The sequence below is a fragment of the Protopterus annectens genome, chromosome 14.part0, assembly GCF_019279795.1.
Source record: "Protopterus annectens isolate FY-2018-M chromosome 14.part0, PAN1.0, whole genome shotgun sequence".
In the NCBI taxonomy this organism is placed as follows: domain Eukaryota; kingdom Metazoa; phylum Chordata; order Ceratodontiformes; family Protopteridae; genus Protopterus; species Protopterus annectens.
In genome coordinates, this window is record NC_056748.1 from 859946763 (window position 1) to 859966121 (window position 19359).

General features: G+C 39.9%; 1 protein-coding gene across 2 annotated transcripts in view; it reads right to left on the bottom strand.

Moving 5' to 3' along the window:
• The window catches only part of SPOCK2 (SPARC (osteonectin), cwcv and kazal like domains proteoglycan 2), a 1197555-nt gene that overhangs the window by 636610 nt on the left and 541586 nt on the right, over positions 1 to 19359 (bottom strand). For both annotated transcript variants that reach the window (XM_044056622.1, XM_044056621.1), the window contains one exon: positions 9539 to 9584. In XM_044056622.1, coding sequence (XP_043912557.1) covers positions 9539 to 9584 — 46 coding nt within the window. The remainder of the gene's footprint in view (positions 1 to 9538; positions 9585 to 19359) is intronic.

A 19359-nucleotide genomic window follows, 5' to 3' on the forward strand; every position in this document is an offset into this window, starting at 1 on the left:
TTATTTACATTGTAGCTATGAAAAAATAAACAAGTCTCAAAGAAAACATATACATTGATCAAAGTTAGTACTGAGAGCAACATATAACTGGTAAAAACACAAAAGTACTTTTTGACTTTTCAAGAATATGTGGCAGTTATAAATGAAATACTTACTTGGCAGCATGGCCCAGATAATGTTAACAGTGACAGATGCAAGGTATGTTATCTGAATTGTAGAGCATGATGTCCTGACTGATTCACTCTTACAGTACTCTTAACAGATGAGTTTTGCTTGTTGAAGTTTGTCCAGGTACCAAAGCTTTACTTTAGTAAAATGTACATCTGGGCTATGACCTCAGCTCATAGGTGCCAGGGTTTAAAAGTGGACATATGTTAGAGAACCTCAAATTATCTTGCTGCCAGCTTGAATGGAGGTCATTGTACCTCACAGACTGTATTTGTTTGGTTGCTAGGTACTGTAGCTTAGTTTGTCAGATCAGATAAGTGCCCCATTGGGGAACCTTCTAATTTCTTGTCTATTTTTTGGATAACCACTGTTAGATGTCAGCTAAGAAAGGTAAGTGCAAGTGTAGTAGACATATTCTACACAAAAACGTACACACTAAGCACCTTTTTTGTTTAGGGTTGGAATACGACCAGAAATCTTTTTCCATCTGCCACACCTGGCTGTCCACACTTAATTTTTTTCGAGACACAATGTTTTAATCACTTGGCTCAATTCACTATGTTGAAAGGATGAGATGTAGGCCTTCTGCCTAAAAAGACTTTTGAGATTAAGAGAGGATTCTCCTGTTGTTTTGAAATCAGGCATACCTGGTGAGGTGTTTGAACCCATGGTATTACAATCGACTTCTCATGAACCCTCTCCTACGATCATTTCAGAAGCTCGTATGGCTCCTGAAGCCTTGTAGATGACAGAACCCTGAGATGAACTGCAAATCATTGTATCAGAGGGCCCTCGTGGGGCCCTTCAGATGCTTGTGAGGGAAGAAATTCCCAGAACCCTCATAGAAAAGTGACAAGGTTCAGAGCTGCCTAAGCTAATTCAGGCAGACGTCACCCTGAAAAAGAAAAAACAAAAACTCAATCACACAATGTCACATTCTACATTCAAGGAAAAAGAGTGGTTTGATGTCTCTCAAGGGCATTTCAAGGCAATCATGCCCCTTAAACCCCCTTCCTTTGTGACTTCTCAAACTACACTCCATAAGCAGGCAATGGATTCCTCTTCCTCTGATGAGGAACTGGATAGGGATTTGGACCTCTCCTTAGACTACTCATCCCAGTTACATTCTCCTGAACAGATTTCTTGAGTTGAAGGAGATTTCCTTTCTCCAGATTCCCTCTTGGAAGAGTCCTTCTTTGGAAAACATTACAGACTATGACAATACATTTGAATGGCAGTCTAGGCAAGTGTCTGAGGTTCACAAAAGATATTACAGTTTATTGGAGATGGGCACTCCTGCTCCTCCGCCAGTCCCACCTGTGTTGGAGGCTTACCTGGATACCTTTCAGGATAAATCCTCAGGCCAACACTCTCAACCCACTGCACAAAGAAGACAAGATAGGTTCTATAAAGTTCCCGATGAACTCATGTATTTCTAGAAAAATCCTGTGGCAGATTGAGCTGCAGTTTCTCTAGCTCTGGACAAACTTTCCAAGTTATTTCCTGGCACTAGCATTCATACTAATGATATAGATAGCAGAACAATGGACAGATGGGGCAACAAAGTTTACACTTCCTACACAATAGCCTTTAGGGACATTAATCATTAAACTCAAATGACCAAATTCTTTCTCTCAGTTTTACAATCTTTAAACAAGGCTATCACAGAGCCACAGACTCCAGACTCCAAGCAGCTCATGCAGTCTTTAGTGACCCAGGCTTCTCAAATACCCATGCACAGTATTAAACATAGGCATGATGCTGTGGAGGCATCTTCCAGGTCAGCTGCCACTGGATCTGTGATTAGAAGGTATATCTGTTTAAGTAGCCAGCCTATCCTTGAAGATTTAAATCTAAGACTTTAGATTCTCCCTTGGATAATAATCTCATTTTTGTCCCCCAAGCTGCTAATCTATTCAAAGCTTTGCAGGAACAGGGGAAAAAGCTATGAAAGATTGCTGCCAAAAGCTGATGTCCTCTGTTCCCAGGTACTATGGAAATTACCCAGCTAAATCTTTCTCTTTCATCAACAGAGATCCCAGAACTTCTCATAGACAAAGGAACGCTGGCAAGAGGAGACTTCCAGAGAAAACTCAGAGGGACACTCCCTTTAGGAGGCCTCAGTTCAGTAGCAGGCCACTATGATATTTTCCACTTTCTTCTCCAATCCCCAGCTTCCACCCCATTCTCAAAATCACTTTCTCTTTCCTTCCTGTTTGGGAAACAATAACCTCAGATATGTGGGTTCTAACCATTATCAAAGAGGGTTACCCCATGTCCTGGGAGAACAGCCCAACTCTAGCAGGTATCCCTCCACCTCCTCCCAACCAGTTACATCTCATACAGTCCACTGTCCAAGACTTACTGTCTCAGGGAATAGAAGCAGTTCACATATCTTATGCAGGAAGGGGATTTCATTGCAGGATCTTCCTGGTTCCGAGAAAGTAGGGTCATTGGATCCCCATCCTGGATCTGTCCAGGTTAAACACTTTCCTGAGAATATCCTCCTTCAAAATGCTGTCCCTACAAAGTCTCATACCTTTTCTACTACCTCAAGCCTTCATGGTGTCTTTGGAAGTAAAAGACACTTTCCTTAACATTTGCATTTGCCCTACCTTCAGAAAATGTCTCAGGTTTTTTACCTGGTCATCTTTTTTTCAGTTTACTGCTTTGTTCTTTGGTCTGTCTACAGTTCTAAGGGTGTTCCCAAAGTGTTTGGGCCAAGTAGCGGCTTTCTGTTGCACTCAGGGCATTCAAATTTGTCCATACCTGGATGACCTTCTACTCCAGGCTGCATCCAAGAACATTTTTTTAAAGCACCTTCATTACACAATCCAAAATTTGATCCTGCTGATGTTAACTATCAACTTCAAAAAAATCTCAGCTCACCCCTTTCCAATAGCACATGTTCCTGGGATGCCATATTTACACTTCTACTAAACATGCCTCCATTCCTGAACAGAAGGTCACCTCTCTAGCCAATGAATTTCTTCTTGTTTTCACACAGGATTATTGCTTGGGAAGACAAGTTCTCAGGGATTTGGGACTTGTGGCTGCCACCATCACTATGGTACCTCTCACCAGATTACACATGAAGAAAATTCAAAGGTACCTGAAATCAGTGTGGTCCAAACAGCATCACTCTCTCAATGCCAACATTCCCCTTCTTCCATGTATCAAGAGGAAATTCCTTTGGTGGAGCAACCAGGTTACACTCAACTCAGATGTTCCACTGATTCCATCTGCACACAATCAAGTTCTGCTTACAGATGTTTCAGACAGGGCATGGGTGGCTTGGACAGGGGAACACAGATTTTTAGGGAGAGTGGCCAGCCCATATAGGAGGGAAATACAAAACTTAAAAGAAACTAGGGCACATCTTCAAGCCTTGCAGGCCTTCTTACAGCATTGGAAACCAGGCACTCTTCTGGTACATACAGAGACAACACCACATTGATGTAGTACATAAACAAACAGGGAGGCACAAGATCCTATCTTCTATGCAGTCTAGCACTGCAGGTTTGGCACACAGCCTCTCAAGTGAATCAGTATCTCTTAGGCACATACAATCCCTCAAAACAGAATGTGTTGACTGATTCTCTAAGCAGGGACTTGGAAGACCCACACAAATGGGAATTGAATACAGAGATGTTCAACACCATCACTCTCAGATGGGGGACCCCTCAGGTAGACTTCTTTGCCTCTCCTGAAACCCAACTTCTTCCCTTGTGCAGTGCAAGGACTTTGACACCTCTAAATTGGAGAACAGATGCACTTGGATGAGTAAATTCTTTTATGCATATCCACCTCTACCTCTGCTACCAAGTCTTTTTCATTAGGCCCAGAAGGAATACCCAAAACTTCTATTTCTGGCATCATTCTGGGTAAGACAACACTGGTTTAATCTCCTGCTTCACCTATCAAAGGAAAAATTCTGGAGAATTCCTCCAAAACCAGATCTAATCACCCAACAGAAAGGGCTACTCCTTCACCCAGTCTTGATTTTCCCACCCTAACCCTTTGGATGATAGAATTTTAATCCCCACCAGACACAATTTTTCTGAAGAGGTCATTCAGATTCTACAAGAAACCAGAAAACCTAACACCAGAAAGTCTTACATGGCCAAATGTAACAGGTTTTCCATCTGGTGCTTTAAACAGAAACTCCAACACCTTTCAATGGACACCTCCACTTTCCTACAATACTTGTGTGAACTTTTACACTAAGGGTTGGCCTACTCTTCCAATAAGACTCGCTTATCCACCATTAATATTTGTTTGTCTTTGTAACCCCCTCTTATGTCCAGGACAAGAGGTTAAACTTTTCTTAAGTGGGGTTTTACACATTAAATACCCAGAAAAAATGCATTTTACCTCCTTGGGACCTTAACTTTGTTTGGGAAAAGCTAACTTTACCCCCTTTTGAGCCAGTTGCCTCAGCTACTTTAAAATTCTGCACTTGTAAAACAGGGTTCCTCTTGGCACTGACATCAGCCCACAGAGTCTCAAAACTACAGGCTCTCATGGTTATTCATCCTTTCCTCATCTTCCACAAAGATAAGGTTAGCCTCAGGGTCAATCCATCCTTAATGCCAAAAGTGGTCAGTGAATTTATGCTCAACCAAGGAATCAACCTGCCTGTCTTTTTCCCTAATCCCCAGAAAAAGGGGGAAAAATACTGCACTCTTTGGACATTCACAGAAAGTTGAGGTTTTACCTGGATGAAACTAAGGACATCAGAAAAAGAGATGAACTGTTTGTTTCCTTCATGGAACCTAGGTTAGAAGAACCAGTTTCCAAACAATCTGTATCCTCCTGGATTTCAAAGGCTATTTCCTTCTGTTATTCTTACCCTGGAAAGACTCTACCTTACTGCCCAAAAGCCCACTCCACTCAAGCAGTAGCTTCCTCATATGCTTTTTACAAAGGTGATGGCACTGGTCCATTTTAGAAGCAGCCACCTGACCTTCTATTCACACCTTCACAAAACATTACAAGTTGGATGGTTTCTCAATGTCCAGGACAGTGTTTGCCAGAACAATTCTATCTGGTTCCTGGAATCTTCTCCTTCTGGTTCCTTTTAGCCTACCACCCTCTTTCTCTACAGTTCTGGGAATCACCCATTTGTTAAGAATACTGCAACAGTGAATAAGTCAGGACATAGTACAGCTGTGAAAGAGCTTACCACAACAGTAGATGTCCTACTGATTACTGTTCCAGTATTCCTTCCCTCCCACCTACCCCCCTTTATTTACTCCTTGACCTCATATTGACACTAACATTATGCCTTTTATACACACAGAGGCACATTCTATACCACAGAATCTTATTTTCAGAAGGGGAACATGCTTATCATATTCAACCTAAGGCCCTCATAGCTGACCTTTCTGTTTCCTTGGACTTCTTCCAACTGATGCTTGCTTGGAGATAGTCTGAGGTTCTCGTATGTATGTCTGCTTTTATACCCCAATGCCTATGATCTGAGTTCATCTCCTGGATGTACATTATATGAAGGTAAAGCTTTGGTACCCAGCCAGATGTCAGCAAGCAAAGCTCATATGTTAAGAATACTGCAACAGTGAACAGCAGAACATGTACTGTTATGGTAAGGTCTTAAACAACTGCACTTTTTCAGTGAAGTTGTGTGGGTGAATTTAATCAGGGCAGCTTAGATATTGTAATGCTGCATATTTTCTGGTTAATCTTTTATATTTCATGTGGATATTTTGTCCACTACAGTTACCAAATCTTCTGCAGCACATTTTACCTGAGCCTTATCACATAAATAGGCAGACAGGGATGGATGCTCACCATCTACTACCATTATTGTCTGGAAATGGTCACAACTGCACAGTGTACTTCCTATAAATGGTATGCAAATACATTCAGTGAAGTGCATTTCTGGAAGCACTTGCATAAACCTAGAAAGCAAACTATTAAACTATTGATAGAAAATGTCTTTGCTGCATCAAGGACTGAACAGACCTTTCAAGGGCAATTATTTTCGCCATTATTCTTAGCACTCATTACATTTTAGTTAACATCATGATTTGGCAGGATATTTTGTCCCCAGAACCTTACAAATATATGCCCCATTATATCTTTATTCTGTATGTCTTTATTTTTGTGAATCGTAATTATAGTTAGTAGTATTTTATCATTTGCTATACCCTAGTTAATATCTCCAAGTCTTGTGTGTTTCCAATGCCATGATGACAATAGATCCCATTCCTAAGTCAAAGTATGATTAAAGTTCCTGAAAATAGTATTGTTTCAATCTTTGCTGCTAGCCAAAAGCGCTCCTCGCAGCACCCGCCCATAGTTCAGTCCTCTGCAATTCATACAGAGATTCGTGTATCGGTAGCGTATCTAAATAAGACTGTAAATTATTTTTTATGAGACCCATTGTTCCTACTACTATTGGAAATGTCTGGGTATCCTTCTTCTACATTGCCTTGCTTCTGTCTGCAAATTCAGGTATTTTATGACTTTGTGTCTCTCTGTATGTAAGACACTAGTCACTGGGTGTTGCAATTTCAATGACCAATGATACTTTTGTCTTCTTTTTATGGACTACTAAATCTGTTTTTCATTGCATCTGTTTTTGAACTCTTGGTAATGGATAATTCCATGTGAACCTTATTTCAAGCTCTTTATTTCTCTGTTTACTTACTAAGGCATACTGCCATTTTGAGCAAGTCAAATATTGCTTTCATCTATGCAGCTGTAGAAAGAAGTGATGCTTCTTTCAGAGAATGTACAAAAAGCCATTGGCTCATGGCACTTTCAGTGAAACTAAATGAAGAATATATCTCTCTCGCATATATATATATATATATATATATATATATATATATATACACACACACACACACACACACACACACATATATATATATATATATATATATATATATATATATATACATACATATATATATATATAGTAAGTAGCATGTTGGCCAACAAGGTGAACTTTGCCCCTTTCTCAACTGTAGTCCGATCTTGGGTGGGTTGAGGAATGTGTAATTACTTTCCCTGGGAAGATCTTCTTTGACGATGTGGTCATTGATCTTCTGGGATTTTGATGCCCTGAAGTAGGCCCATACACACACACACACACACACACACACACACACACACACACACACACACACACACACACACACACACGTGTCTCTGTCTCTCTCTCTCTCTCTCTATATATATATATATATATATAATAACTCTATGTAATTATATGGATACAAACAGCAATGTGGCCATAGCATGAAAGAACTGAAGAACAAATCCATGTCAATTTTGGGGTGTAAGAAATTAAAGTATATTGCAACACAAAATAATTCTGATACCTTTGTACTGCTTAGAATATCAAAAAGTGAAATAAACATCTATATTTTCAGTTTTAGGGTAGTTTTTGTTTTAATTGCAAGCTATTAAAAGGGTCTATGTTACTTCAGCAAAAATTCAGTTCAGCGAATTACATTTTTGGTTCACTTACATCGAACATGCCATGTATCGAACTATTCATACTGAGATCGTGGTACAGTGCAGATCGGGAAATTTGCCGACTGTATTACAGTCTTGAAGATGGTATATATAATTAGCGGGGGGTGTGGGGAGTGCAACCCCCACAACAGCGGATTTCGGTGAACAACATTTCCGATGAAATGTCGTTCGCTGAACTGTCACTTCGCTGAAGTGATATAGACCCTATTAAAATACCTGTGTGCACATTTAATCCTTCTTCCAATGTATCTAAATTACAGATATTGTAACATTCCCAGATGTTCTTTGTTCTTCCTTGTTTCTTCACTCATGATCCTTACAGCGTATAGAAGAGATTTAAACCCCTCTCCCATTTCCCTGGGTACCCTGCAATCTAAAACTTGATACAGAACTGGTTTTGTAGGCTTCCATCAGCTTTGCAGTCTCGGTTCTACACCACATATCCACATACATTATGCCATCTGGGACAGATTCCTACACAAAGTAACATGTAATTTAATTTGTAAAATACATAATGGAATGCTGTTTGTCTGCTGGTGCTGCCTATGAAGAAAAACAGATGGATCAAGAAATAATCAGTGTTTTGTCTCTCTTTAGATAAAAAAAACTTTTATTTTAGTTGAAAAAATTTAGATAAGGTACTGGGGATGTCAGGTGGATTTGTTCTTTGAATGACACACCATTAGAAAGAAAAAGGGTTTATGCCACAATAAATTACTCTGTGAATTCATTTTCTGAAACATATTTAGAACTCTAGTTTTCATTTGACGTAATAAAATGCAACAGTGCTGAACACATCACAAAAATACTAAGGCACTGCAGTTCGTCACAATAAGCCTGACAGAATGCACAATACCGAACACTGTTACGAATAAATGAGCATTGTATGTGATAATACAGCACACACTAGCAGACAGAATTCTGCAAACAAGCAACAGCTGGCAAGATAAATATTAACATTAGCAGAGTCTCCATCTGCTACTTCACATCCAGCAGTGTACTCAGCAAATTGCTTGGTATACTTTTTTTATTAATTCATTTTAAGGTATTAGAAGAATTCAGTAATCAGAGGTCAGCTGAATTATCATAGGATTAAAGTGGCCACATCAACAGTTGAGAGAATGCATACTTTTCTTGTCTTAATGAAGTCTGTTTTCCATTTTTTCTTTGTATGAGAAACATTCTATTTTGCCTTTACAATGCAGTCAAAAAAGTGTAATGTGAGACCAATGGGACAGTGATAAATATTTGTGGAGTGCCACATGTCCCAACAACAGCACTTAAGTCATACACTGGCATTCTCAGATGCACTAAAGAGGAGCCTGGAAAATTATACATATTATGTATGCATATTTTTGACACATGGGATCAAAATACAGATGAATAATAAGATGATCAGTGGTCCCCCATCTATAACTCCTTATCTGTGCTACAATTATAGATGGAATTTCATTTTACATCACTAGTTCATAAAACAAATACAGTTAAAACTGGCAAGATGCATGAGTTTCCCTGTTGCAAAATATAGGGTTAAGACCAGATGTATCATTTATGTCTAACTACAATGCAATATATATCCTTTTTAGTATAGCAATACCCTTTTTTTTGCAGCATTTTGCTCATTAACTTATCTCATAAAGTATCACTCAGACATCCTACTGGTACTGACTAAACTCTGTTCCTGGTGTTACTGCGTTTTCAGGTTTATGATTAAAATTGCTCCCACTGTGATGAATCTCAATAGGCTGAATCTTTAACAATTACTCAGAAATGAAAAGTAAAACTGTTCATTCCTTCCACCTAAATATCTTGTTTCTCCTTTAATGGAGAATCAAAAGCAAAAAGCAATGATTCTGCTTACCTTCATCAAAGGGCTGTTTGCCATCCCAGCTTCTAATGTAGTCATCCTGCAGAAACATAAAAAGTACTATCAGCACCCTGAAAAAAAATCTGTATATAGAGCTTGCAAATATCAGCACTAACACTGCAAGCAATCATAATTTTAAAGAACTACTGTGCTAGATGCTAAGGAATTTGTTATTATAGCCAGAAGATCTTCAATGCAACACTTATTTAGTAATATATCAAAGCATTTCCCCAGCAATCTCCAGTGGGTAGTGACAGCCAGTGTCTTCCAAGTAACGCCTAGATGCAAATGTATAGTGACTGCTATCACAAAATTAGATTTAGGAATAATTAATATAATTTGAAAATATGGGAATTAAGTTCTGTTTTGACATGGTTCAAACTGCAGGCCATTCTATTTTGCTTTTACCTTTACTGTGGAAGGTGGCTGAACAGAATATGATAAACAACACATGTTACAGAGAATGTTTGCCAGTTTGTTGCAGAAAGAATTCTATTTGTGCATAGAGCACCATGTCTGTGCTGTAACACTGGGAGAAAGATACATTTTTAAAACACTTCTCTAGCATGAGACCTGATTGCAACAATACATAGGGGAATATGCAACAGTTGCTAAACCCTTACCACTGTTACTATCTGGTGATGTACTGGAGACTAAGAAATGACAGTGCCTTCTGGAAAATAATACAAATCACAATAAGAAAAGGTCTGGTTTCCTACCATTTGAGGTCAGATATAGCTGAAAATGTTGCAGTACTGCGGGAGTGTTTTTGTTGGGAAGGACAGATGAATAACTCAATCGTGTCAGTGCTCAACTGTAAAAAAAATGCTCTTCTTTCCTTTTAAACTGCAGCAACCTGATTGCTACATTTGAAACAAGCAGCTGCTATAGTTCATGCCACACATGGGAGTTCTAAAATGTGCTCCAGTTCTAAAAGTTCTAAAAAAAACTTCTTTCCTTTTTAAAGTATAGCTAACTGCTTGAAACATCTGCTACAGTTTATGCTACACACGGAGCACTAAGCACTTCCATTCTGATCATAAATACATTTTAGGCATGTAAGTGCCAGTAACACATTGCACTGAAGACTGATCATCATCATCTGATTGCGCTCCCTAATACATTGCACCTGTGGCAGTTGCCCCCTTACCCCACCCTAGCTATGCTACTGGCATAACAGGCAAGGTTAAGTGGTTTATTTTTATTTCAATAACCATACCAATCTGACGTGAAAGCCAAGTTAATTAAACAAACTGACTAAAAATTAAAATAAAAGATAAAATCAGCATAGATAAAACGGGAGGAAAAGTTTTAATAAACACATAGAACTTAGCACTTTTGCCCCTTCCTATTCTTATAGCATCAATACCCTTTCAAATAATGTTTGTACCTTAAAAAAGAAGTTACATATATTCTTCCCTCCAACCCTTCAGTCTCTGTGTTTGAACAGATTTGTGAAGCTGAATTCAGAAAACTAGTCAGTAAAAATACTAGATTGATTGACAATTTAATGCCTAATGAAAAATCTGTATTATATGAATTAGCTTCCCACAGGGACATTAGAATCATGAAGCCTGATAAGGGTGGGTATGTAGTTATTATAAATTATCTTGATTATTCTTTAAAAATGTTTGACATTTTAAATGATGAGAACACTTACCAAAGGGTTTCTAGTAATGAAATTAACATTACTTATATGAAAATAGGCTCTCTCTTGTATGATGACCAAAGGTCAGTCAATGGTTTCCTCTCCAGTCCAGCTGGTGAATCTGGGAATTTTGAGGCAATGTTACAACTGTCTCATGTACACGGACAACCCTCTCCTCCTCCAAACAGGTTCAAATATATGTGAGAGATGCAACTATTTAGCCAAACTGGAGGCTGAGCTCTCTCATTTCAAAACTGGTGTAACCAGTCAGGAGGAGATGGTAACCTCACACAACACAATTCCAGTATCACATAGTCCCACCACATCAGCGAACCAAACACATAAATACACAAAAACATACTCGGAGGCTCTAAATAAAAATCTACCTAAGCAACAGAGACCTCCAAAGCAGACATCCAAGCAAACGCTACCTCAAAACAAAGCACACGCAACACATAACCCACAAAGTCAGTCTGCCAAGCAGCCACATCTCTGAAGGCTGAATAACACACCTGATACTCTTGTTATAGGTGACTCTATTGTCAGACACACTGACGTCCCGCTCACCAGGCTGAATAAAGAGAAGGTCATGGTGAGCTACCTGTCAGGTGCTAGGATCCGACACATAATGCAAGCACTCAGGTCACTCCAAAGCAAATACAAATATGACTCAGTCATTGTACATGCTGGTGTGAATGACCTGAGACGTACCTCCCTGGACTACATGAAAAGAGACATAGAGGAGCTCTCTGATCATGTAGCCCAGGCTGGTATGACCCTGACCTTGAGCAACATCTTACCCTCACCTAGAATGATGCCACAGTACAAAGACAAAATGATCGATTTTAACAATTGGCTAAAATTCTGGTGTCATTCAAAGGGGATCCAGTGTCTGTCAGCCTGGGATGACATGCTCGACAAGCCACGTTGCTTCACTAGGGACGGCTTGCACCTGTCACCACTGGGCTTTCTGATATTGACAAAGGCTCTTGCCACCCCCATAGTGCCGTTTTTAGGCAAGGCTCAAAAGTCAAACCCACCCCCATAGACAGCACAAGGAACAAGAAACTAAGGGTAATGCTGCTAAACGCCAGAAGTCTTAACCTCAAGATGCACGCACTCGAAGCTCTCCTCAGTATGGAGAACATCGATATCTGTGCAGTGACAGAAACCTGGTTCAAGGCTCCAGAGAGCACCCCAGCACTACCAGGCTATACCTCATATCATGCTTTTTGGCCCCAAAACCCAGACCGAACCACAAAAGGAGGGGGAGTTTCCATATTTATCAAGGATATCCACACCTCCAGGTTAGTGGCATTGCACAAAGTATCGGAGACCATCCATGTGCAACTAACAGTGGGCAAGACTGCTTTTCAGTTTATAGCATCCTACAGACCACCCTCTCAAAGTCAGGAATCCCACTCGGCTTTCCTGAAAACATTGGAGAACATGAAGATCTCTCCAAACACCATTATATTGGGTGACTTCAACTACCCAAACATTGACTGGGAGCACTACTCAAGCCCCAGCACCTTAGCCCAAAGATTCCTGGAAATTATAAACTGAAATGCTATGGAACAACTAGTCACCACTCCCACAAGAGGGGACAACATACTAGACCTGATCATTACCAACATGGGGACTCTATGCTCCACACCAGAAGTATATCCCTCATTGGTAAGTTCAGACCATAAATTAATTTTACTGGATGTCCACATCCCGACCCCCACCCCCAGCCCAGAAAACCACAGTGAAAAACTTCTCAAAAGCGAACTTCTCACTTCTCAAAACTGAAGTGGAATCTTTCAAGGCCCCTGGGCCAGTGGAAACTATGGCCCAAACTGCAGAATCCTATATAAATGCATTCTACAGACATCTCCAGGAATGCATGGATCATGCTATCCCAAACAAAACCAAGACCCAATCATCCAAAGGCAGGCATCCGGTCTGGTGGACCCCTGCCATAAATAAACTGTACAACAGAAGGAGGAAGCTACTACATGATAGAGCAAAATCCCTAATAGGGAAGGCATCTCTGATCAGTACTAGCAAAAAATTACGATCCCTCATAAAATCCTCCAAGGCCAGCTTCGAGAGAAAAATTGCACAGGACACCAAAGACAATCATAAGGCTTTTTTCAGTTATGTTAGAAACCTGGGATGCAACTCCCAGACTTGTTCTGAGTTGATTCTAAACAACAAAAAATACACTGAACCCACAGACATCGCCAATATCCTGGCAGACAGGTTCAGTGCAAACTCCCCCCCCCCCCCAAAAGAACAAGTATCTATCCTGGCAGAGGGCTGCCTCCCAAACATCTCAGATGCTCAGGTGAAGGCTGCCCTCTCCAAAGCAAAAAATACTGCTTCCATGGGACCAGATGGCATCCCAGGTTGCATCCTACATGAACTCCAAGAGGAACTAATCCCTCAAATAAAATAGCTATACAATCTCAGCCTCACTACAGGATATGTGCCCACAGAATGGCGTACAGCAACAGTGGTCCCACTCCACAAAGGTGGAGCCTCTAGGACCCTGGAAACTATCACCCCATAAGCCTGACTAGCTTAGTCTGCAAGGCTATGGAGAGGATCATCATGGAGCTCATAAACAAAGACATTGGGGACCTACAGACACTAGATCCTACCCAGTTCGGCTTTGTCAAGGGCAGATCCTGCGTTTTGAACCTGGTTGACTTCTTTGAAACAGTCACTAAAGCCATAGATGAAGGGAAGGTAGTCCACACAGCCTATCTGGACCTTGCAAAGGCATTTGACACAATACCCCACTCAGGCATCATAGATAAGCTATCCAGCTTAAATATAAACCCCTATGTCACAAGATGGGTCGCAAACTGGCTCAAAGACAGAACCCACAGAGTGAGAGTTGCTGGAGCCATGTCAGACTCAAAACCGGTCACAAGTGGCGTCCCACAGGGTTCTGTCCTGGGACCACTCTTGTTCGGTATATACGTTTCCAAGGTACAGGCAAACATGGGAGGACTATGGCTCACCAAGTTTGCAGACGACTGCAAACTGGGCGCCATAATCAATTCTCCAGCTGACACAAACATCCTTCAAAAAGGTCTCACAGAGACAGATAACTGGTGCCAGCGCCATGGTTTAAAGCTAAATGCCAAAAAATGTATAGCCATACCCTTTGGCAAAAACAATGTGCCCACAAATTACCACATAGGGGGAAACCCATTAAGTACAGAGAAAGTTATTAGGGACCTGGGGACCCAAGTTGATAGCAATCTCTCCTTTGAAAACCACATTGCCAAAGTGGTTAGAAAGACCTTCTACATAGCCCACCTCATCACGAAAGGTTTCACATCTAGATCAAGAGAGGTCATCATGCCCCTTTATTTATCCCTCATCAGGCCCATCATAGAATACAATGCCCCTTTTGGGATATACCTTACCCCACACCTGCAGCAATTAGAAAGACCCCAAAAGTATCTCACCAAGAGGATCAAGGGTCTCAAACAGATGCCATATGCTGCTCGGTTAAAAAAAACCCAGCTCTACTCAGTTGCATACCGCCTACTTCGAGGCGATCTATGTCTGACATACAAAGCTATGTCAAATCCAGAATTAATGGACATGCTCCACCTCAGTAAATCTAAATCCCTTAGAGCCACATGCTCAAGGGACTTGAACCTCAGCACAGAAATAAATAGAACTTGCTGGAGGGACAGGTTCATAACCCAGAGGCTCCCTTCGCTCTGGAATAGAATTCCAGTTCATGTGAGGCAGAGCACCTCACTGAATCTCTTCAACAGCAATCTCGATAAGTGGATGGGGGATCGTAGGTTTGTCCCAGGGATTACTCCCGTGTCACTATTAGACAGAGGCACAGTAAACTAAACCTTAAAAAGGGCACAGTATACTCAAATCAAGGGGTGGCGTAAGCCATACAGAATCGGGCTAGGCTTATAATTGCCCCAGGGCAGATAGCCTAGTATGAACCTATGAACCTATGAACCTATGATGATTTTAGTCAAGGGATGATTGTTCAATCCAAATTAGATTATTCATTGGTTAATAAACCACTCATACCACCCATTTTTCGTATCCCTAAAATTCATAAAAACAAGTATGACCCTCCTTTGATACCCATTGTGGCTGCAAGGAGATCAAAAACTGAACCATTTGCTACATATATTGATTTCCATTGCAAGCATATTTTGACTAGTAAATCTTATATATTACATGACTCATGGCACTTCTTGGCTGCATTAAACAACTTACAATGAAGATATTTTACTTATAGCAATAGATATTGTAAATTTGTTTTCAGTTAATCCTTACTAGATTGGTTTGAAGTTTTCTGTGAAACTTCAAGCTATGACTTAAGTTTATTGAATACTAAAGTGAACCTTTTGGTTGAATTTATGGATGTAGTTTGGAACAGCAACTTTGTGTTTTTTGAGGCAGACTTTTTTGGCAAAATTCAGGTGTTGCATCTATTTATACTTGGTTCTTGATAAATGGGATAAATGTTATGTTTTCTCATCCCCCTTTTTTGACCAAGTTGCTTCTTGTTTTAGATTCTTGGATGGCATTTTGATTTTATAGAAAGGTGATCACTACATCATGCTAACATTTCTTGACTATTTAAATTGTACCACTTGTTTCCTAAAATTTACTTTCAGGGAGCATGTACTATTGGCTATTTAGATATTTATTTGTATAAAGACCCAGCAAGGGGCCTTTTGCATACAACACTTTTAGTAAAAAGACTTATTCCAGCCCATTTTTACATTTTAAGAGTTGTCACCCCTTATTTCAAAAATGGAGTATAGTAAAGGGAGAAATGATATGTTTGTCCAGACTGGTGAGTGATGATCACCAATTTGTGGCTGAGTTGAACAACTTAATTGACATGTTTAAGGAAAGGGGTTATCCCTCAAACTTGTTGAATAAAATGAAAAAGGAGCTTTACAAAAACAGAATGACAAAATGTGCCCCCATTTTAAAGGTTGGGTAGTGTTCGAATTTCACTAAGGATGATGTCACTACACCATTAGAATATGACAAAAAGGGTGCCATAACAGTTTATTACAATAAAGATCTACCTACTATTGTAGCAAGTCTTAAGAGTTTTTGGAATGTGTTATTTACCACTGAAATGAAGGACTGGTGCTGTGAAGTCCCCTCGACAGTGTATGGTAAGGGTACAAATATAAAGGGATGGCTAGAGCATGATAAGTATTTAAATGACAATTCTTGTAGGTCACAAATGACTAAATGTGTGGCCTGCAAAATTTGTAAATATATTAATGAGGACTTATGTTACAGTCAGTGGATATGATCATTGAATTGGCTACCCGGGTTGTTGTAAATGGAATGTTAAAATGGTTGTGTGTCTTGCCACATATATGACATGTCAAGCATTTCATGTAGGGAAAATTGTGAGGAGGCTCAAAGACTTTATTGGCGAACATGCCAATGATGTGAAAAACAAAAAAGTTAATAACACTTTGTATAGACCTCAAAAGATTCTTATTTTTTTTTGTGATTCATAAAGTTGAACAGAATGAAAGGGGTGGCGATGTTGAATGATTGCCAGAGAGTAGAGAAATGTTATGGCAGTTGAGGCTTAATGCCATGGAAAAACCTTGGATTAATGACCACTGCTCACTTAGTGGCATTATAAAACTCCCGCCAACACTAATTTAACAATTTATTATATTTTATGATTACAGATCTTGTTTAAATTTATTTTGTTGGAAGGCTAATATATATATATATATATATATATATATATATATATATATATATATATATATATATATATATATAGATCTAGGACTATTGAACGAAAGTTCAAAAGTCGAATCCTTAATCACTGAACACACTTTAACAAAAGCGCTTTCACTGAAAAAGCACTTTCGTTAAAGTGCGTTAAAAAAAAACAAACAATAGATCTACTTTTATGCAGGGGGCAAGCCCCCCTGCAACCCCCATGTGGGGGGCTGTGCCCCCATACCCCCTACTTTAATATTCTCACTCCGTGATCGCACTACAGTGAGGAAAAGGGAATAACTCTTATCTGCACCATAGTACAATCTCTGCAACAGTCATTCCCCCATGACTCCATCTAGCTGCAGGCATACTTCTGCGAAAGTGCTTTTTCATTAAAAAGCACTTTTGTGGAAGTATGCCCGGCTGTTTGTGCTTCGGTGAAAAGTTCCTTCGGGGATCAGTATCGATCCCATATATATATATATATATATATATATATATATATATATATATATATATATATATATATATATGGGCCTACTTCATATGATTGACAGTTCATATGATCAACAACATTTTTAGAGAGACCAAAACACCTAAAGCTCAAAACACCAACAACTCATTTGGTCGAAACTCATAACATTGACACATGGCATTCAAAGCATTATGCCCTTTCCCTACTGTAGCACAACCCTGGAGTTAGAATAAATAGATGGGGGTTGTGAGGGGCATAGCCCCCCACATACATAGTACATTTCACAAATACATGTGGATACTTATGATAAAGATGACAATATTTATTTACTTGTTTATTTATTCCAGTTTGGTGACTGGGGAGGTCCACTGGGCTAAAGAACCCATTTTCAGTGGAGGCCCGGGGAGAAAAGCTCCATAGTACAATGTAATAAGATGTAATGATCATACAAGTAAGAAGTACAAATAAAATACAAAGATAAATTTGATTTACATACAATACAAGTAAGAAGTACAAATAAAATACAAAGATAAATTTGATTTACATACAAAGGGTTGAATTTCCAAAACAGTAGATAGAATGCATTCAAGTAGGTATTCCTTCCATAAGCAACTTGGACGTTAAAGAAAAGTGTCCAGGAGGATGATAGGCAATATGCATAGGGTTGGGAGTAGTTATTAGTTACATTAACAATGTCTGACTATGAGAGAAATTTGGAAGGTATGAAGGTTAGCCAGGAGAGAAGGAAGAGGGGAGCTTAGGAGGTATAGAGTGAAGTGTGCAGTTGTATTTTCGGTGAATATGCAGGTAGGAGAGGAGTTGTGTTTTGAAGGAGTGCAGGTTGTCACAGGTCCTCAGGGTAGAGGGAAGGGCATTCCATTTTTTAGCAAGGGAAAAGGAGAGTAAAAGCTGACCAGCTGGGCATTTGGGTTTGTGGATGGAAATAAGGTTTTGGTTAGAAGATCTAAGGGGTCTGGCGGGGGGTTCTAAGGTCGGAGAATATTGGAGAGTGCGGGGCAGAGGGTGGGTTGAAAGATTAATTTGTGAGCTGAGACAATTTGGAGGTAGTCTAGTTGATTGCGGAGTTCAAGCCAATTTAGAGTTTGTAGGGATGTGCAGTGATGAGAGAGGGAATTTGCCTTGGTGGCGAATTTGGAAATTTTATTGCAGCATACTTCCAGTTTGGAGGTTAGGATAGAAGATAGATTTGTAAGCAGAGGGGCACCATATAGAAGAGATGGGAGGAGATATGTAGTGGCCAAGGTATGTCGAGTAGATGGGGAGAGGAATTGATTATTTCTGTACAGTAGGCCAAGATTTATATGGGTTTTCTTGATGTTAAGTTGGATATGGGTATTGAATTTTAAGTCTTCGTCGATTGTGACCCCTAGGACTTTAGCGGAGGGAACAGTTTTAATGATGGAGTTGTTAAGGCAAGAAATTTGAAATGAATTTTTTTAGGTGGTGGTGGATTTTGAGTGGGTAAAAAGAAGAATCTGAGTTTTGTTAGCATTAAGTGAGAGGTGATTTTGGTGCATCCATTTTTCAGTGGTTGCGAAGGCGATTTGAGTTAGAGACTGGAGTTCTTTAAAGCTGGAAGCAGAGCAGATCAAAGTTGAGTCGTCTGCGTATTGGACAATTTTGATATTGGGAATGGCTTTGTGGAAATTGATAATGAAGATGTTAAATAGCAGAGGGGCCAAGTATGGACCCTTGGGGAACTCCTGTGGGGGTGGGAAGGAAGCTGTTGGAGGCATGTCCCCATTTCATGGCTTGGGACCTGTCTGAGAGGTAGCTGGAAAACCAGGTAGAGTTTTTGGGGAGATGTTGAGGTTAGATAGATGGTTTAGTAGATGGGAGTGGGAGATGGTATCGAAAGCTTTAGACAGATCTAAGAGAACAGATGAAACTAAGTTACCAGAGTCTCGAGCTGAATTGACA